The following is a 20,720-nucleotide window of genomic DNA, read 5'->3' on the forward strand; positions in this document are numbered from 1 at the left end:
CATCAAGACTGCCTTATGTCCTTTGCATGAGGGGGGAATAGGCCCTTTGCATGATCTGGTCACATGGTACGGAATTGATTATGCTGGGACGCAAGTTACACCGTTGCATTTCCAAAGACAAAGGAACTCATACCAGTCCAGCCCAACTTTCCTTTGTTTTGAAAGTCCCACTGTGTAACTTGCATCCCAGCATAATTAATTCCCTACCATGTGACCGGATCGTGCAAAGGGCCTGTTACTACAAAATAATATATGGTGAAAAGTGGAAAAAATCCATTAAAAGTTCACCTATGAAAAACATAAGCATTCAACAGTAATCATCACTATAGCTGCTTCTTTTATTACCAAGTAAAATTATAATATACAGAGTCATTGTGTATCAGAATGTTTTTTTGTTTATCTATGCCTTAACTGCCTCAAACCTACATTTGTCTATTGAAATTGTGGCCAACACACTTTCTTGAGTAACAAACTATCAAGTTCAAAGATTCCAGTTTATAAACTAAGCTGCTAAACCCGAGTTCAACATGAGTCAGAGAACTGCACTCACGGCAAAATAGTACTGGTTTGTAAACCTAAAGAAATCCTTACAATTTAGTTGGGTTCTTAAAGTAGGAGTAAACTGGAGGACTGAAGTATTGACACAAAATTAATGGACAACAAACTACTGCTGCTTGAAGATGATGTAGCAAACAAGTGCCCCAATCAAAAGGCTTCTGAAATCTGAGTTTATGAAAATTATGTACAATGGCACTTGTCTTAACAATCAGCAAATGTCTTCTTTCAGTAATATACTGTATATAATTACATGTATTATAGATATGTTAGTGTTGGTCAGTGATTCTAATGTAACTTATTTTTAGATACTGTACTCTTACTTCCTTACTGTAACCTGTGTACTGTCTAAACCAATATAAACTCCAATTATTGGTTAGGTTGGAGGAACCTTTGAGAAGAATTGAGAAACAACACATGCCAACAAACAAGTCATGTTGCTTATTGCAGGTACCACAGTAAAGGCAGCGGTAGACTTTGCCTTTCTACAACAACTGCAATGCCTGTATGTTTTGAGATCACTGATAGTCTTTTAACAGGGTTGCAGGGCACAAAGACAAGTACTATCCAGACAGATCTCCTGCACCAAATTTGAGTTCATCATATCCCTCAGCTTTAATTACACGGCCTCCAAACCATCTCCCATTGAGGGCATTGGCTGCATTCTCAGTTTCTGTAGAGACAAGAAACAGATTGAAATACTAATCCTAAATAACATTAATCCTAAATGACTGATTTCAAACTGTGGAGATGTTGTGCACGTTATTTTCACAGTCAGTGGCTTTCATTTTCCACAGCCAATGAAAATGCAGTACATGTACTAGTAGAGGCCAAAACAAGATTGAAGAGAAGATGTGAATGACACCATAAATTAAAATAATGTATGGTTATTGTACATGTACATACATTGTAATAGTAATAATTGCAGTAATAATTGTACAGTTGCTGCTAATAAACTCTTGGTGAGGAAAGTTTCACTCAAACATTTAAGTTCACCAACAAGTAATGGCCAGTACCCAGACTGAAAACCAGACTACATTTTTGGTAGGTATTGCGCATCTTGTGGCTTGTGGCTATATTCAGCTTCTTGCAGCAAGATTTTAAACTTCTCAAATTTCAAACGTTTTGGGTAGACTCCCAAAGCATGGCATTTCCACTTCATGTGCTGGCTTGTGTGTTGTGGTGACATGAGTGTGCTACTTTCTGCACATTCATCACTATTAGGCTGTAAGTTGTACATAGAGATTTGAAGTACTTAATAGTTACCTGACGTTTGTGTGAACTCCACAAAGATTTTGACTATGACCTCAGCATCCTCTTCTTCACCTTGCTTCTCATTATAGATCACAACTCTATTGACCACGCCAAACTTGCTACACTCGTCTGTTACTTCATGTTCTAAGTCTTCATCCAAATCTTCAACTCCAACCATGTTGCGCAGAACAAGCACTTTGGACTGAAGACAAAAAACATGTTGAGTATCCAAGCATGAACCTTCCATGCAAAATATGGATTATGTAATGCCTAAATAGCCTACAAGCAGTACAGAGTAATTGAATGCAACTGCTGTACTCACCTCACTTTTGCGTGACAGTTTCTGCATGACCATGTATCTTGCGTTACTTCCTGAAATTGACATGTTCTCCTCGTGGCTTATGCTACTTTCTGCCACCTTCCTTTGCGTTTCTTCCTCGATCTTAGCACGCACCTCAGCTTGCTGCTGAGCGATTACCTGGGCCGACTGCTGTTGCTGCAGTTGCTGCTGTTGTAGCTGTTGTTGCTGTACAAGCTGCTGTTGCTGTAACTGCTGCTGTTGAAGTTGTTGCTGTTGAAGCTGTAACTGCTGGACAGCTGCTGGTTGGACTGGAAGACCTGTTGTCGTGACCACTGGAGTGGCAGCAACTGGTGTCACTACTGCTGTTGGTGGTCCTACAAATGAAGAGTAAAATTTGATTTCTGCACCGTTTAGCAGCCCAGCATGCAAAACAAATGCATGACAACATGAGTGAGCATGACGGCAAACACCTTTATGTACTGAACAACAACCAGGAACACCTTACCTGCCAACAGTGCTGTAGAAGCTGTCATGATTGGTTGAGCGGCAATACTTGTCGACATCACTCCTGGTGCCAGGGTTCCTGGGGCCAAAGTGCCAGCTGCCATAGTTGGCAAAGCAACCAAGCCTGCTGTACCCACAATGGAAGTGATTACTGTACTACCGGCGATTGTGATAGCTGGAACTGAAAAAAGAAAAACAAAGAGCACTTGTCACAATAAAGACTACATTTATATGGTGGAACCCTCTCAAAGTGGGCATGGAAAAATGGACACATTCTACAAGAAGACATGTCAGTATATCAAAGACAGGAGGACGCCTCTGTTTAAGAGTGGACACTTCTTGAAGTTAGACAGCTGTGGAAAACACTTCCTTATGGTGGACATCTCTCAAAGAACACAGCTATGTAGTGGTTGGCCCTCCAAGAAATAAAAGGTTTTATAACAGTACTTAAGACTATAGTTTTTCCTTACATGTACTTGCCAACCCTTGCTCCTGAGCTTGTATTTTTGCAGATACTGCAGCAGCTGCCATTGCAGCTGCTGGAGGTAGTGTGCCATTACTGCCTTGTGCAGATGCTGGCGGTGTGATGGCTCGACCAACTCTTAGGTACTGTCCTCCCAAGTCAAAAAGATTCATAGATGCAATGGCATCAGTTGCGGACTGTTGATTTTCGTACTCCAAGAAGCCATATCCCTTGTGTTTGCCAGGCATTGTGTCTGGAGCAAGAGTACAGCTCTGCACTCGACCAAATGCTTCAAACACACTGAAGTGAAATTAAAATAAAAAAGTGAGATTTTTATTTTTTCTTCTCTTACAGTAGATACAAACACAAAAGAAATTGAACACAGCACAGTATGTTCAGCAGGGGTTTCATTAATAATTATTAACAAGGGCCGGGCACCAGGCAAATTCACCAGCTGTGATGATGATTTTGCCCACCTGGTTTGACCATCTACAGTAGAGGAAAGTTTTTTTATAGCGAAGTTTGTTTTGAAAAGTTTTGCCCACCAGAGAAAACCAGTTGTCCACTTGCAGAAAACGTTAATGAAACTCCTATGTTCAGTTAGATTTAAATCTTCATGCTACTGGCTGCAGTAGCAAGTAATTACCTCCAACAAAATGCTACCAAAAAGAAAACCTACAGTCAAAACATGGAACATGAAAATGGCCCAACTAGTAAAATTCACTGTACATGGACAGTAGACAAATATTCTGCTTAAAAATCACATGGACATAAGATTTGTTCAGTTATAGGGATCTTTTAAGCAATATCTCATTGGAGAATTAACAAACAGACTGTTGAGACGAGTTAATAATCACCTTTTGATGTCATCTTCAGCCAAGTCCGGGTGAACTGAGGCAACGTAAATTCTTGCATACTTCTTTGCTTCTTGTTCAAACTGCTCAATGAGTGGCGCTGCTTGTGGAACATTACTTGGACGACCCACCTAAAGCCAGGACAGCATTGCATACATGTAGCATTAGTCTACATACCAGTAAGTGCCATAATTGGACCAAACTTAGGGAAGAAAGTTAATTACCGGTATGTAACCTAAATGTATTTTCTCAAAATACTATGGGACACACCTTAATGTTCCTTCCGCCAAGTAGAACTCCATTCATTTGCTCCAAAGCAAGTTGGGCTGCTTCAGGTAAATCATACTCCACAAATGCAAAGCCCTGAGTAAAGAAAAATATCAGCTGAAGCCCTTTACTTCTATCTACCAAGAGACACTGGTGACTGAAAATTGGTGTTCCAAAACAATGAAACAGCAGCTATGTTGGTGTACCAAATCAATCTTGGGGGAGTTGAACTCTTTCCTTATGTACAATGTAAACACTTTCTTTTTTTCTCGACAATAAATTTGCATGGCTGCTGGCCACATGACTGAAAACGCTCTATTGCTGCATTTTTGCTGACTAAATTTTATAAAAGAGGGGGTTCTGTCTTGTTTACATAGCCTGATTTATTTCTACAATGTAAATAGGTGGGAGACAAAGTTTGCAAAATTTGAAAGTCTGTGTACATGTAAAACCTTGAGTTTGATTATCATTAAGAACCCACCTTGTGCTTCATAGTGAGGGGATCCCAGGACAAGTCAATCTTTTTTATTGGACCAAAAGGAATGAACGCTTGTCGAACATGTTCTTCACGCAGCTCAAAGTTGATACTTCCAACATAGACCCTGCAAAAGCAAAATACGTCATTATTAATATTAATTTTTCACATTTATGAATGGGATATTTGACAACATGAGCATATTTTGCAATGTTCAACACTCTTGTACACCTCAGAAACGTTATAAAAAGATGTTTAATGTCACTTGGAAGCGCCAACTGTGGGCCAGTGGTTAATCGCTGCAAAGTTTTGGACATTTTCTGATGTCATTTCATGAAAGGTATTAAAGGTGTAGACCATGGAAGAATGACAAAGGTTGATTTGTTTATATTAATAACAGCTAAGTTTCACTGGCAAATTAGAGGAAAAATCTGATGAGTGTGAATGTGTGAGTGTATGACAGTTACTGGCAGAGATCACTTTCTCTGTTTGAAGCTGATGAGTTGCTCAGAAAACATGCTTCAGAATTAAATAACACTTCACAACTCAACAGTTTCAGTTTGCGACAAAAGATGTCAACAATTTCTCATGTTTTTTGGCAGTTACTTGTAACTTGTGTTACTGTATGTTACAGGTTTTCGCTCTACTCTCATCGGCTGTAGCTCTCGCCCAATGAACTAATGACAATTCTCTCATTTATCATAGAAAAAATACTGTTAGTCTTTCAAATCATTTTATCAAAGTGGCTTAGTCTACAATGAAATAAAGACTGCCATGGTCTGAGAAAGCCATTCCTCAGTCAGTGACTCAAGCTGTAGACTTTCAGGAAGACATGATTGGTGATCGTATACCTGCACATCAAGGCTAGAGCTCTTTGTCGCTGAGCAGCGGTCTGCAGTGCGGACATCTGTTGCTGCTGAAGAGCTTGCTGTTTTGCCAGCACCTGCAAACCACACCAAACAAATGTCTTTAGATTAAAGTAGTTGATTTAAATTGAGTGTCGAAAGTAATTACACAATTACTTTGGTTTTGGCTTTGGTTTTACTATGGTTTGAGATCACCCGAGTAGTCTTATTGGTACATTGTACATGTACAGTGTTTCCGCCAGAGCGCACCATTGCGGGAATCCCACGTTGCAATCAGAGATGGCCCCCAGAAAAACGAAGGGCCAATTTGGCCCTTTCCTTTTACAAGACTGCAGGCTTAACACAGGCATAATATTTTAAAAGCCATCCCAGGACCGAAATTGTGATTAATATGGTTGCCAATGCAACTAACATTTCATCCTAGGCGACCAAAAATTCTGGTTTAGTCGCCATAATACGGGATAATGGCGACTACATTTCTCTGTGTTGACGATCAATGACGGTTATTTTGTCACACATTATGTCCTTCTAGAAAATCATATTGAAAGATCTTTGCTTCTAAAACATTCAACATATGAAAAGAAGTCAATCCGTCCTTTTGCTTCGCTGTATTGATTCTCTCACATCGTAAAACCTCCAAAATGCTGACTGTGTTCGAAATCCCCCTATAATGCACTGCAAACTCTTGATCACTGACTACATCATGTATGCCTAAGGATTGTTCTCTTGTAATGCACGGATCCTTCATACTAGCAATTTTATTGGGTAGAAACACTTCAAAAAGCACTTACTATTAAATTTTATCATAGATCCTATTAAACTGCTTTATTTTCCTTGGTACCCTAATGCATTTTCCCTTCTGTAGCTTTTAATTTATTGGCCCCTTTCCCAAAAAATTGGCCCCTAGAAAAGACCTTCAGGGGCCACTTTGGCCCTCAAGTAAAAATTTCTGGCTGAAACACTGCATGTATGTAATAATTTGGTTTGGTTTTCATTTTGTGACACTCAATTTAAAACCACTCTACACAAACCAGTGTAATAGTAACACAGGTTGCACCTTCAGGGTTGCCAGAGAAAATCGCCATCTACTTCATAATTTCAGACAGGTAATCTGCCTACATGTATAACACATGTGCACATTTTCATAAGACTTTTAAATGGCCAACCTGTTGCACAGACTGTTCCATGGCATATCTCTTAGCTTTCTTGAGCATTTCCTCCTGCTGATAGGTGAGAGGTGGCAAAGCTTTCTTCACTTCAGAGGGGCGTGGCTGCATGCCACCTGCACCTGGCCCAATTACAAGCTCTCCTTTGGAACCGTCGTCAATAGGTTGGTCTTCTGCATCACCATTTGTTGCACCGGATGTTGGGGAATCTATTGAATAATTACCATGTCTTAATTGCACTTCAAAGTAACCGATGATCTAACAAGATGTTTGTGTTTAGTAACGGAACCTCTGCCTGCTGATTGTTTGCGCCCCTGCTTGAGAAGAGTAAGATTAAAACTTATGCTGACAAATGCCAGTCGATGGATAGTTTTGAATCAAAAGTGTAATGATTTATGCTTACCAGTCTATCAAAAAAGTTTATCTAAAGTGTGTTCTTTTGTGCAATGCACATTTCAGGAAACAAATAATTACCTTTATGCAGTTCAAGATAGTGAATGCATATGGTTAAAAAGTCTCCCAGACAAAAGTAACATTGGTTGGAACAAAAGAAGGATATGGTATATTTCACTACAGGTACAAATTACTTTAAACCAGCACAGATGTGTTTTACCACCAAAGATTGAGTCAATGTCATGATGTTCGTTATCCTGGCATCAAGCCATAGCTGCAGGGACTAACTTGATTTGGATGCAAAAGACAAAAACAGAGAAAGAGAAAAAAAGAAAGAAAGGAAACAGAAATGTTATCATACATCTACACTGTATCAACACAATCAACTGGAATAAAACAGCTGAATTACAGCACAGCTACTCATACAGGATGGGTGGTGAGCAGGAAATATACTTTTTAGTTTTTGTTTTTGTTTTTGACATGGTTGTTGAAAGCCATGGGCTGGATAAAGCTGTGTAAAAACACAATTAAAACTGATATCATTGTAAAAAGAGTCACAAAAGTTCTACCAAAAATGATGAGGTTGCCCAAATTTTGTTTGTTTTTTTTTTTTTTGTATTGGTACATGTAAGTGTTCATGAAATTCAACAAAGTCACGAAAGTCAATTTACAGGCAAAAAATGTACCGACAACACTAGATCAGCTGAAAAAAAAAGTCTGTTTTACAGCTTTAGAGAAAGCCTTGTTTAATTTTTTAAAAAAAGTGATACTTGGGTATGAGCAATCAGCTTCTACTACCCTGAAAACTAGGATAACATGTCTCCTTTTAGTTATGACACATTTAACGTTAGCTTTTATTTCCAACAAAGTATCACTGGTATGCCAGATGGCAAAATTCAATAATAAAATGAACAGCGCAGTGTATAAGGTTAGTTAAAAAAAGCACATTTTGGAAAAATGTTTCCGGAAGCACACAGGCATGTTCTGCTGGGGACACAAAAAATTTTTTCATCATTTACAAAGACCAACCCACCTCCTCCAGGACCCACATCAAATCCTCGCTTCCTTCTTCTTCTCTGACTGCCATCACTTTCATTGTTCAGTTTGTCTTCAGATGGTTTATCAATCTGTCAAATGTAGTGATAACAAAATGCATTTAGATTATAACATAAACATACACTTCAATGTGGTGGTATACATGTAGGCAGGTTAATTATTGTATCTATTTTTACCTTTTTGGTACAACTTAGCTATGCATTAAGGAAGGTTGTTAGAGCCATAGTACATGTGCTTGCATGTATAATTTTTGGTGAGAAATACCCATGGCAAGACCAACCAAGTCTGGTATGCTGTCAAAACGTATCAAAAAACATACAACTTAGTATTTACTGCACCTAAAGTCGGCCAGGTCGGTAACTTGATATCGGTAAAAACCAAGACAGTACACATGGGCATCTGATTGGCTAATTATGTAATTGGGTATAACTGGGTATAGTAAGAGATAAAATCTATGAGCTAGAATCATGATACACTGTCCAAAATATCAAGGTGTCCATAATTACGTAGATTTTGAATATACAGTGCATATTTTATTTATACAGTTCTGTCTGTCATGTCAATGTACTTTAATTAAGTTCAGAAAGCAGAAGTTAACATTAGCGTTAATTTGGGGAGACATCAACGACAGAAACTGTTTTGAATTTTAAATGCCGCCATGTAATTATTTTTTAATCAAGCTTAAGTTTAGAAAGTAGAACTTAACCATATGCATTAAATTATATAATTTGGGGAACATCTGCGAGTAACTATTTTGAATTTTAAATACTCTAATGTCAATGTACTTTAATGAAGTATAAGTTCAGAAAACAGAACTTAACCTTAGCTTTACCTTGGCGGGACATCAACGAGAGTAACTGTTTTGTTATACACTGTAAGATATGTGTCTGACATTCTCAACAAAACTAACTTTTAATAAAACTTATGCATTCGCTCGATGAAATTATATTTAGCTTTATCCAGCAGACTTTTCTACATTCCACATTGGAACTTCAGAGGTATAACCTTAGAAAGTAACTTATAAACAAACGCACACAAACCGAAACAGGAATGATGAAAGATCAAGCTGGAGCTTTTAAGCACAGCCAAACAAGATCACAACAAGTGAATACCTAACACTGAAACCAACAACAAGCGATATACTTCAAATCGCTGGGAATACAATTAGATAGAACGTAAATTTCATACCTCGCCATTCAAGTTTTCTTGCGTCGGTAACTCAACAACAGCAGCCGCCATACTTACAACGTGTGCGAAGCACAAAAGCGATGCAAACTGGGTAAATTACCATACTGCATTTTCTTTCCTCTGTCATCATTGGTCAATCTATTACCAATCATGATCTTTGTACTATGAGCATGTGACTTGATATAAAAACGTCATCCATTGGCTTAACATCATGTCAACCAATCAGATTAGCTGTACCATTTGCACTGTGAAGAACTATGTTTCAGTGATTGCGATTTCCGGGAAACATGGCGCATCATAGCGAATTTCTGTTTCGTGTACCGTTTCTTGTTCTTTTGGAATGGTTACTCTGTCTCGATGTCAAACAGTACAGCGACTGGTCCCCATATGGAAGAATTATGCAGTTGTTAGGTAAGTTTTCTCTTCGTTACACTTGATGTTTCAAGTTAGTTTACGCCATGTTTTGATGATTGCTCAGGCTTGTCTTCTTCCAAAATATCGGACTTGTTATATTTTTCTCTTGAGTTTTCATGTCATATTAGGAATGTTACTAAACGAATTATTAAACGACAGATGGGAACAGATGATCAGTTTTGCTATGTAATGTTACTACTGACGTAAGCTTGAATGTATGCCTCGTTGTTAGAGTAAAGCTTTTGCATATTGCCGAACTTTTAACCAGCAATGTTTCAGTTCATTCACGTATTAAAGATTTGTCTTGTTTTTTTTGGAGGAGAGAACAACCTTACACAAAATTAAGTCTCACAATGACTGATGTTTCAATTTCAAACGTGGACTTGCATACCCTGATCATCAAGGAAATGAAATGAGATAGTTGTGTCAATATTGGGATCAAAGTGTTGCCAGACATTATACTCCATCAAATATCTTCTCATTCATGATTGGCATAAACAAGTCACATGATAAAACCATTGATTGGCACTCTGCTGATGTATAAGTCTAGGTCTAGATATGGCTATATACTGTGCAACTGTAGCCTAGATATCGACATTACTGTATGTTTGAAGTAAAAATTACATGTTGATTAAGTTACTTTTTGAATTTATTTCAGGAATTGTGATATTTTTGGGACTTGCCTTGCTGGGCCGAGATGAACTGGTTAATTTTTACAGTCAAGCTCTGTTCATCACCGTTGTGACATTTATGCTGTTCTTGAATGCATACAATAGCTTGAACCTCTACTATGCTTTAGAAGAACAGGGAATAGTAAACCTCATCGCTGAAGATGGTGCTCTATTGCTGCTATTAATGATCAGTGGAGTGTGGATAGTGTATTTAACATCACTAGTGCTGTACTCAAGAGTGTATAGCTCCATCAAGCCAGTGCTTTTTTCTTTGACGGCATTCCCTGTTATGTTGCGTTACCTGTCGTCTACAAACCAGAATGAAGATCCACCTTTGTGGCTGTGTATATGCTTTGGTTATGCATTTTATTTGATGCTAATGAGCATTTACCAATGTATTCATGACATCGTCTGCCATTTCATTACATCAGCACATATCATGCAGTGGATGTACAGAATGTATGGATTGACTGTCACTGTCGTGTTCCACTGGCGAAGGGTCAAAGTTCCTCTGTGTATGATGACATTATGCCTTGTGTTATTTCTCTACCACAGTTTGACTTTTCTACTGTTCTCTAGTGAAACATTAACAGCCTTGCAGTTGTTTAACTTGACTATGGCCTTAACATGCAACTCTGTCCTATCAATGACATCTTGTTGCTTTGTGATTTACAGGCTTGCAGGTTATGTTTTGAACATAGTCAAGCGCTATCATCATGAGGACAACATTGCTCCGCCTGGCGATCCTTACAGCTCTCCTGATGGTCTGAGAGAAGGTTTTGGATTCTTTTTTCTTGGTCTGTACACTGGACTCTCAAGCTCAAAGATTAGTAGAAAACTGGTTCTTCTGGAACTGATATTTTATTTAATTATTTCCGCGCTGGTGAGATCAATGTTTGAAATAGCCGAGCCAGTTCTGTTGGGCCTTGCATCACAGCCAAGCATTGTGTACCGCAAACACTTCAGGGTTTTGTCTTTCTGCATTTTTCTCCTGGGGGCATCCATTTATTTGGCCCTTAACTTGTACTTCCTTAAAGAGAAGATCCCATTCATCACCCCTAACGTCATCACCATAGCTCAAATAGTCGCTGCTTTAGTTTTGTACTTCTTGCATCTTTACGAATCGCAACAAACTCAAATTTGGGAGGCACTGGATGACTATGTGTACTTTATTAATGGTTCTTGCAAAGTGTTCGAGTTTGCCGTCATCTCAGCTGTGCTTTTCTACAGAGTCGTTGACTTCAGCTTAGAATGGACACTTTTTCAAATCGTCATGGCATTACTTCACCTTTACTTCAACATCTGGACGCCAGCTAAGGAAGGTTGGCTTAGTCTTAAACAGCGCCACCAAGTGAACCAAAAATTGAATTCGCTGCCATCAGCAACTGAAAAGGAAATTGACGAACTAGCAGATGTTTGCTCCATCTGCTTGGAGGAGTTGAAAGCTGCAAAAGTGACACCATGCAAACATTATTTTCACAGCTTGTGTCTTCGCAAATGGCTCAATGTACAGAACAAGTGCCCTATGTGTCACACTGCTCTTCTGTCGCTGTAAACAAAATGTGTTAATGTAGACTACAATTTGTAATTTCTCACACATGGCTGGGAGCCATGCCTAGCCGAACCACACAGACTGACCTTTATTAACATAAGAACATAATAGTCTTACACAAAAAAGTGGCTAGGGAATAATTTCACCTCAGCTTAACCCATGTGTGAGAAAATGGTTTCCTCAGCCAATGGAAAACCACACTTAGAATCATTGGTAGACACCTGCTCCCTCTCCCCCTTTTTGGTTCTAGAATATGAAGCCTTAAAGGCTAACATTTCAAATTCTGCCTCTTTTTGAGTAATGAAAGGTCCTCATTCACTATGGATCCACTTCACTACCCTAGGGATATACGGTATACCATTGCTTGCATCTAAGCATGAACACGTACTGTCGCTTGCATCTAAGCGTCGACATGTGATGCTTAAACATGTTCTAATTGGGTGTCAAACGTAGCATAATTGGTCATCAAACGTTTGAAGTTTAGCAGACTGGCAAGAACTTGTGCACTAAAAGTTCAACACACGAAATGGCAGAAAAATTGGACATTGAAGACTCCTTCAGCGAAATTGACCCTGACCTGTGTCAACATGAATATGCCTTTAACGAAAGTGGTTTTACTTCAAGCTAACCTTGAAATATTGGTTGTGCCCGTATTTGTTGATGGTGAACATTTTAAGGTCACATTATGGTCTGCTAAACTTCAAATGTTTGATGATCAGTCATGCATGCCATGTTTGACACCCAATTAGAGCACATTTCGGCATTACTGTGTAAATCCCGTGACTTGTGTGTCGAATGACTTTATAAGACAGTGAGTCACTGGTCAGATTGGTCAGCCTCAATAACACTCATTTAACTCATAAATACTTCACATGTACTTTGTAGTCATGTTTTGAGTTTTCTATGCGTTTATCAGAAAAGCAGTGTCCAGGTCCATAACAAAACTAAAATGTACAGTGAATGGAAAACTGAACCAAATAGACCACATTACAAAAGCCAGGTTGTAAGTTGGCTGAAAAAAGAAAAGAAAATTTGTTCAAACATTGTTCCAGACTCCCATTTACCACATTGTAATCCTTGTTGATTGGCAGATGGACTATGTAGCTTTAAATTTATGCTCAAAATGTTAAACTTGACATTTCTACTATCAATATTGAAGGGAAAATAGTTTGTATTAAATTAACGGTAAATTGAACAACCAAATGTACATTATGTAAATGATGTAAAATAGTTTTGAGGACTGGTAACAATATAGTAGACAATAATAACATTGTTATAAATTTCTATAAGGCCAATTTCAAATATTGTAATGTTTGTTGGTACTTGTTTGTAAAATGCTTGTCATAGGAAAAAATAAATTGAAAGGTGAAAAATGTAATAAAGACAATTTTATAGTTTTTATAGCTGTGTGCATTTCCAGTACAACTAAAATTTATTTTATTATTTATTTAATTTCCTGAGCAAAGGGATGACTCCCTTAAGCTTTTTTCACACTAACAGCTATATTTCCACTTTTGCTGTTAGAACTGAAAGAGGGTAGTTTCAACTTAAGGTGTGAATTATTTTTCTTTGTTCCACCTCTAACGTCATCACCTTTGACTAAAATAAGCGGGAGGAAATATCTTTCCAATGATATCCTGATAGAGTGATCTGCTCAGTGGAGCCTGAAATATGCATGGAAATGCTCAGAAATTTGAGTGAAAAACTCGGAGCAAAATTTCCTACGACTACACTTAGCTACTTTGTGGAAAAGAATTGCCTGCCTCAATGATGCTTTCTCAGAAATTATTGAACTGGAAGAAAGCCCAGTAGATAGTCAATCACTGCACTGCAGCACAAAGATAAGAAAAGGAGAAAAAGGAAAGGTAAAAAAAACAAACAAACAAACAAAAAAATTAAAAAGAACAAAAAGCCTAAGACATTGTTCACAACTCCAAAAAATCTCCAAATTTTGATTTTTGTGGATGCCCAAGCAAAAATGTCTTAACACGCGTTGCTAGTGGGAAGAAAGGCATGCTGTCATGTTGCAAATGCCTTGTTGAGTAGATTGGAGGCAATTTGGCTCAAATCCAGACTGAAAATGTCCAAAAAATGCGTTTTTGGCAAAAAGCTCCGGGAGTCAATGGGTTAATCAGGTGACCAAATTTTTCAGAAGATGTGATAAAGTTGGGAACAAGCTCAAAACGCCAGGAATTCGCAAAATTTGGATTTGGGGTTTTGAAAGCTGTTTGTACGCAAAACGGGCCTATCCATCGTCGCGGGTGGTGGGAAAGGGGTGGGGCTCATTTACACCAAAATGGCGTCCCTGTTATCTCTCAACGATGACTGCCTCCATAGAATTGTGTCGTTTTTGGATGATCCTGACTCCTTTTACAATATCTCTCTGACCTGCAAGAGACTCTTACAAGTGACCAAAAGCACGAGGAATGTCATACATTCAAAGCTGTTGCTACTGAAGGCAGAGTACTACATCAAGAGTTACTTGGTTGACATTACAAATACAAGTGGTGGAAGAGCTCGAAGACGCGATGTCTACGACAAGTACTGCAAATTACGAGATCTTCTTCACGGCTCTGCACGCCTTATAGCAGCGAAAGGAATACTGAGCTATGCTAAAGTGATCGATGTGTGGCAGCAAAACGGCCCTGTTGTCGCGAAACTGTTCACGTGGATTGCAAATCGGAAAACCAGTGAGGAAAAGGGAGAACCTCGGGCAACGTGTATCACGCGGTATCGGAGTGTGACGCTTCATTTGCCAAGCTGCGACAAGAACATGGTGATCAACACCAAGTACTTTCATGATTATATTGGCAACTACGACGATGAGCTGAGTATCCATATAACCTGTGGCGATTTAGATGTTAGATCAGAAGGTAAGCTAAATATTACAACTGATATTAGCCTGCGAATGCAGATGTAAGCTTATGTACATGTATTTCCGGCTGTCGCTTTTCTTCACCGAAAATATTATTAACCATATGTGTTTTATTTTGACCTGATCCATCTGACTGGCCTAGAACTTGTAGCCTGATGTAAATTCTCTGATTCAAGGCTCTATACAGAGGATCAACAGGGTAGCTGACCTTATACATGTGTCAAATGAATCTGACTATTCTACAGACCGTTGCCCCTTTCCCCTGTGAGTTTGGTTTTGTTTTTTTTTCTCCAAGACGCTTACCCTGGGGTGTCCAATCGATGAAAATCTATGATTGGAAAAGAAATATGTTATTGATAAATCGATATCAATCAATAAAATTACTGTAAATCCTCGAATTAGCACCCCCCCCCCCCTGGAATAAGCTTCCCCTTGGAATTAGTGCCCCTCCTATCAGCCAAACTTTCAAATAAGCACCTCCCTCCCCTCCCCCCCATTTTGTGGACGAGTAATAAGACAACAAAGGGTGTATAGTTTTCATCATATAGTATTAGATTTGTACATTGTTTCAGTTTGTGAACACATTCAGTGAACATGTTGAACACGTTAAGTACTAACAGCACCACAATTTAAACTTTAGGATCAGCTTTTTATGTCAATAAACAGCTTATGTTGGTGTTTACATGGAGATAATATATTTTAAAAAAATGATCACATCAGGCTACGATTTGGGAAAAATTAAATAACCCCCCCCCTTGAATAAGTGCCCCCCTCAATTAAGTGTCCCCCATCTTATCCTAAATTTGAAATAAGCACCCCAGGCGCTAATTCGAAGATTTGCGGTAGTTTATTATAGCATACATGTATGCCATGTTGCATGCACTTGTACCACTGTTCATAACTGTTCTTCCTCAGTGTTCTTGTTATGTTGACCAAATTAAGACTGTCAAAACAAGCGATTGTCAAGGGATACCACCTTTGCCCATTCAAAGGAAAAGTTGGTGAGAGATTCACTGTATACCAGAAAGAGGGAGAACACTATAAATTGTACGGTGGCCCACAACTGTCACAGCAAAACAAAAAGTCACGGCACTACAAACTTAACTCACGGCAAGATAATGTTATCTGACGGCAAAACAAAATTAACTCACGGCAGTACACCATTAATTCACGGCAAAACGAAATTAACTCACGGCAGAACACCCCTAATTCACGGCAAAACAAAGTTAACTCACAGCAAAACAAAGAAAACAGGTTGGTCAGTGGTTGGTCATCGGTTGTTATTTGCTTTTCCAATGGTATGTCGTGTAACAGTAACACACTGCTCGCTCGGAAACCGCCATTTTTAGTGCAGTGTTCCTTATCTCGAGCTCATGATGTTTTGCAGCTCTTGTGGTTCGTTAGTCGATCAAAATGCCAACTTTTGCAAAGACTGTGGTAAAGGTACGTTTCTTAATCTAAAGAATTCGTATTTGCATCTCATTTAGTTCCGAATAACGATAGGCATGTGAAAAGCTCAGCCAGTAATCCAGGAAATATATTCCTGTGATTTTGACCGTCTAACACAGCAATGTCATCTCACGTGCCTATCGTTATTTGGAACTAAAAGAGATGCAAATACAAATTCTTTAGATTAAGAAACGTACTTTTACCACAGTCTTTGCAAAAGTTGGCATTTTGATCGACTAACGAACCACAAGAGCTGCAAAACATCATGAGTTCAAGATAAGGAACACTGCACTAAAAATGGCAGTTTCCGAGCGAGCAGTGTGTTACTGTTACACGACATACCATTTGAAAAGCAAATAACAACCGCTGATCAACCGCTGACCAACTCATTTTCTTTGTTTTGCCGTGAGTTGACTTTGTTTTGCCGTGAATTAGGAGTATTCTGCCATGAGTTAATTTCGTTTTGCCATCAATTAATGGTGTACTGCCATGAGTTAATTTTGTTTTGCAGTCAGATAACATTATCTTGCCGTGAGTTAAGTTTGCAGTGTCGTGACTTTTTGTTTTGCCGTGACGGTTGTGGGCCACCGTATAATTGTAATTCCGCCAACATTTATACAAAAATACTCAGGAAGAACAGTTACGCACAGTGGTACGAGTGCATGCAACATGGTATTCCCAACAACTTGTATATATTAAATCGTGACAAAATTTGTAACCAATCACTACCAATTAAGCTGTCCATTGCCACTAATAATGGATGGCAATCAATAAAATGTCACACAAATCCTCTTCATCGATTGGTCATCAGTTATCAATATCAATGGATTGATTGATATAGTATCGTTTTAATGGTATCAATTTTCATTGATTATCAATTTCATCGATTGGACACCTTGGGCTCCTGTGTGTTAGCATATCTACTGTAAGTTGTTAAATTGTAGTGTCGAACATACAGTAATCCTGCATACTTTGGGCTTGCATTACTACACTCTATGATTCAGGTTTAAAAACTCGTGCCAACCAATAACAAGAATTTTTATTTGTCTCAAGATGAATATAATGATCTTGTTCTCTGTAGGCTTTACCCGGTATTGTCCTGAAGATCTCTTGTACTGGGAGGAGGAAGCCGTTCCTGCTGCTGCAAAACCAATGAAACCAGTGATACAGCTTCTGCAGAAAGAGCTTGGTGACACCACCCCTCCAATAACAGATCTCTTCTTTGTCTGGCTCTGTCTCTTTTTTCCAGATGAAGGCAAATTGCTCAAAGAACACCAACTTAGTTTCAAAGATGCTGGAAGAAATGCGAAACCAACTCCTGGTTCTGTCCAGATAGCTATAGATCGGTTCCATCAGAATCTTCAAGCTGAAACTAAATTCCAAAACCTGGTGTCTGGATGGAAGAATGAGGATGAACAACAATCAAAGTATTCCAAGATGATTGTAGAAACCATTCATCTCTTGTGTCAGAGATTGCAATTGAAGCTCCTTCAGGGGCTGCAAGAAGATGCTGCCAGCTTCTATCACATTGCGTACGACTACGAACTGAAAAAACTGCCCAAGCAACTTTTGCTGGACTTAATTCTGCGTACATCATTAGACGAAAGCAATTACAGCCCTGGTTCAATTTCTGACAAGTTTGTAGAGAGCACAGTTTCATTCAGGTGTAAGGGGAACAAAATCATTAGTCTATGGGGTGGCATGCATGGGGATGGAGCAAGTTATCCATCCTGGGACAGGTTAGAGCTTAAATTCAGGCTACCAGATGGCAAAATGTTAACGTTAGACACAGGGTACCTTAATTACAGATCCAAAAAGAGACCATTACCAATTGAACAACTGAGCCCGGTTACAGAGCTTCTTCAGGAAGGTATCAATGATAGGATGGAAGGTGAGAAGATCCCAAAGCTCGATAACATGTTCACAGCCGTCTATTTCTTACATACACTAAACTTTTCAGAGGCTGAAGGAACTTTCTTAGGAGAACATAAGCAGCTGATCAAGTCGGACTCAGATGAAGAATCTTCATCTGAGGACAGTGAGCCATAACTATTAGAATTTAGTCACCAGAGACTGTACTTGTTGTATTCACAATCCCATTATACCCACTGATAACCTTGGTACATGAGGGGTCCAGGTTATACCTAGTAGATGCATTGTGTCCTGTGTGTATGAATTCATACATTACATACTATTGTACAAGTTATTTCATTTATGTATTTATGATCAGGATCTGTAGAGGGTATTATGTAGTGAGTAGCTGTAGTGAGCAGAAGACTTAAGTTTCCCAATTCTGGAAGTGAGACAAACTAGTCAATCAGTAAATTTCTCTGCTTAGCCCCCTGATCCCCCCAACCCCTCCCCTGTCAGGCATTGAATTATAAAATAACAAACCATGATGATATGTTCAGGTTAAAAAAAAAAAAAAAAAAAAAAAAATAATAATAATAATAATAATAATAATAATAATAATAATAATAATAATAATAATAACAACAACCACACAGATGAATGTGTTGACCCTCAATTTAGATTTCCCCCGCACCCTCCTCTATAATAGCTTAACCCCCCCCCCCCCTAATAATCCACCTCCCCAATCCCCAAGATTGATAACATGATAACATTTATGATAATAACCAATGGTGAGTCAGCTGTTGCCTGTATTTCTTACACCTGTAAGAGACGTTTTGCTTGGGCAAGTTTGCGCGAAACATTGTTCAAGGGACCATCTACAATATCGTACTTAGCCAAAACAGGTGTTAGAGGTTACAGTGTATTAGCCTTAGTGACAGCCCTAATAACCAAGACAAACAAAGTTGTCACAAGCCGTTTTTAAAAGTGAATTGTTATGAACAGTAACAAGAAAATCTGAAACGGTTTGATAGCTTAGAGGAATAATTAGTGGTTTGTGATAATTCCTAGAATGTTTCTGTGATGATTATATTTATTCCTTACCTATACTGTAGAATTCAAGATTTTCAACTTTTTTGTAGAGCATTTCTCGGATATTCGTGTATTTCTAAGTTTATAATATGTAACAGAAGGGTAGTTCTGTAATACTTTGATTATAATATGTAACGGAAGGATAGTTCTGTAATTTTTTGAGAAAGTACAAAACATACAAAAGTAAATCCAGTATTCCTAGGTGCATACTTCAATACTATGAAAAGGGATGCATATTTAAGGAAATAAGTTGTAGGCAAAGTAGTTAAGGAAATAATAGTGGTTCAATTTTCTCGGCAGTGTAAATGATATTTAAGAATGCTGTATTTATACAAGAAACACTCTAAACTCTGTGATAAATTGTCAGCTTCAAGGTAGGAATAAAGAGTTTGAAGCCAGGATTAGTCGTGTTCAAGATCAATTGAAAAACTGTACCTTTTTGGTTCAGGGTGATCAGCTGATACCCCTAACTCTCCCCATTTCCCCTGTTCACCTCCACAGCTCACGGCCTGGGGCCACTGCACGGATATTTCTTCTCGGAAATATCTTTACACGGTTCTGTTGAGCAATGCCCCAGAAGCTTTAGTGCTCGTAGGTAAACCTCACTGCATATTTCTGCGCTAAATTGGTAGACTATCATTTTTTTTTTTTTTTTTTTCATCAATTTCGCTCAGTTGAGTAAATATTATGTCAAGTGTCAAGCTTGAGAGTTTTTGACGGTAACAACCATCTTTCAGTGTGGCGTGCATAAGCTGAACACCTGTCAAAACCACTTACGTTACAACAGAACAAAGCAGCAAAAAATTTGTTTAAAAAAAATTTCATTTATAATTTTTTTTTAACATGTCATTTCACCATCAAAAAGTATGTGACTGTTTAAAATAATTAGTTTTCATACAAATTAACAAAATTGCACCGAATAACCAGCAAGCGGAAACAAACTTTCCGGCTTCACGTACTTTCGGCGGCCTGTAACAACAGTGGAAAATTCAGCTGTGAGCGTTCGCCGGCTTAACCCTACGGAAGTATTTTTCTTAGCATTTGATGAAACTGACCGCGTTTCTAACTCGATTTGTGTTCGTCCTTTAACATTCTCGCTCACGCCGTCTGCGGTCGAACCTCGTGATTGTCAATATCTTTCCCATATCCAGTTGGCGAGGCTGATTTGAGTCGGCTTGTAACTTTGAAATCTTTTACAGAATTTAAAATTCTAGTTTCCCAGCTTTTGCGCCAAGCTTGCAATTCGTGATAACTTAGCAGGTCGCTGATGTTTTGCCTTAGCGTGGAGGTAATTTCTGCTGTAATTATATTTTTCTGCGAAAGTTGTGGTTTTGAGGGTTCTGCTCGAAAATCTTGTAAAGAAGTGTTGCAATTTGAATCTCCATTTTCTTTTTGTTTCCGTTGAGAAGATTCACTACCGTTAACTACAGGGACGTTTCTTTCTTTTTCATCTCCAAAACTGTCCACACCAAGA

At 38.6% G+C, this 20,720-nt stretch overlaps 3 protein-coding genes across 5 annotated transcripts; 2 read left to right on the forward strand and 1 right to left on the reverse strand.

Annotated features, from left to right (window-relative positions):
• Nucleotides 1-317: 317 nt before the first annotated feature.
• Nucleotides 318-9,421, reverse strand: LOC110042612 (poly(U)-binding-splicing factor PUF60-like). 3 transcript variants are annotated; one of them, XM_020747979.2, is made up of 13 exons: nt 9,343-9,408; nt 8,132-8,225; nt 7,319-7,385; nt 6,706-6,914; nt 5,525-5,616; nt 4,680-4,800; nt 4,202-4,294; nt 3,935-4,062; nt 3,085-3,377; nt 2,616-2,795; nt 2,132-2,484; nt 1,822-2,011; nt 318-1,228 (listed from the first exon to the last, which is right to left on the reverse strand). In XM_020747979.2, the coding sequence occupies exons 4-13, from the start codon at nt 6,814-6,816 to the stop codon at nt 1,119-1,121; spliced, it is 1,671 nt and encodes a 556-aa protein (XP_020603638.1). In that variant the 5' UTR covers nt 6,817-6,914; nt 7,319-7,385; nt 8,132-8,225; nt 9,343-9,408; the 3' UTR covers nt 318-1,118. The 3 variants fall into 3 exon arrangements, with proteins under 3 accessions (XP_020603638.1, XP_020603637.1, XP_020603639.1); XM_020747978.2 differs by lacking the exon at nt 7,319-7,385 and having other exon boundaries at nt 9,343-9,421; XM_020747980.2 differs by lacking the exon at nt 9,343-9,408 and having other exon boundaries at nt 7,319-7,381.
• Nucleotides 9,422-9,559: 138 nt separating this feature from the next.
• Nucleotides 9,560-13,380, forward strand: LOC110042613 (RING finger protein 145-like). The gene is made up of 2 exons (XM_020747981.2): nt 9,560-9,753; nt 10,415-13,380. The coding sequence occupies exons 1-2, from the start codon at nt 9,630-9,632 to the stop codon at nt 11,980-11,982; spliced, it is 1,692 nt and encodes a 563-aa protein (XP_020603640.2). The 5' UTR covers nt 9,560-9,629; the 3' UTR covers nt 11,983-13,380.
• Nucleotides 13,381-13,485: 105 nt separating this feature from the next.
• Nucleotides 13,486-19,647, forward strand: LOC110042712 (uncharacterized). Its single transcript, XM_020748079.2, has 2 exons — nt 13,486-14,852; nt 17,385-19,647. The coding sequence occupies exons 1-2, from the start codon at nt 14,276-14,278 to the stop codon at nt 18,350-18,352; spliced, it is 1,545 nt and encodes a 514-aa protein (XP_020603738.1). The 5' UTR covers nt 13,486-14,275; the 3' UTR covers nt 18,353-19,647.
• The last annotated feature ends 1,073 nt before the right edge of the window (nt 19,648-20,720 follow it).

The sequence above is a fragment of the Orbicella faveolata genome, unplaced genomic scaffold (assembly GCF_042242905.1).
Source record: "Orbicella faveolata isolate gen_17 unplaced genomic scaffold, um_ofav_v1 contig_1, whole genome shotgun sequence".
Taxonomy (NCBI): domain Eukaryota; kingdom Metazoa; phylum Cnidaria; class Anthozoa; order Scleractinia; family Merulinidae; genus Orbicella; species Orbicella faveolata.

Coding starts and splice junctions, on each gene's coding strand:
- LOC110042612 (XM_020747978.2), bottom strand. CDS start 9,393: ATGGCGGCTGCTGTTGTTGAGTTACCGACGCAAGAAAACTTGAATGGC. Junction 6,915..8,131: donor TGATGTGGGTCCTGGAGGAG/GTGGGTTGGTCT, acceptor ATTATTCAATAG/ATTCCCCAACATCCGGTGCA. Junction 2,485..2,615: donor TTCTACAGCACTGTTGGCAG/GTAAGGTGTTCC, acceptor CTTCATTTGTAG/GACCACCAACAGCAGTAGTG.
- LOC110042613 (XM_020747981.2), top strand. CDS start 9,630: ATGGCGCATCATAGCGAATTTCTGTTTCGTGTACCGTTTCTTGTTCTT. Junction 9,754..10,414: donor AAGAATTATGCAGTTGTTAG/GTAAGTTTTCTC, acceptor AATTTATTTCAG/GAATTGTGATATTTTTGGGA.
- LOC110042712 (XM_020748079.2), top strand. CDS start 14,276: ATGGCGTCCCTGTTATCTCTCAACGATGACTGCCTCCATAGAATTGTG. Junction 14,853..17,384: donor TTTAGATGTTAGATCAGAAG/GTAAGCTAAATA, acceptor TGTTCTCTGTAG/GCTTTACCCGGTATTGTCCT.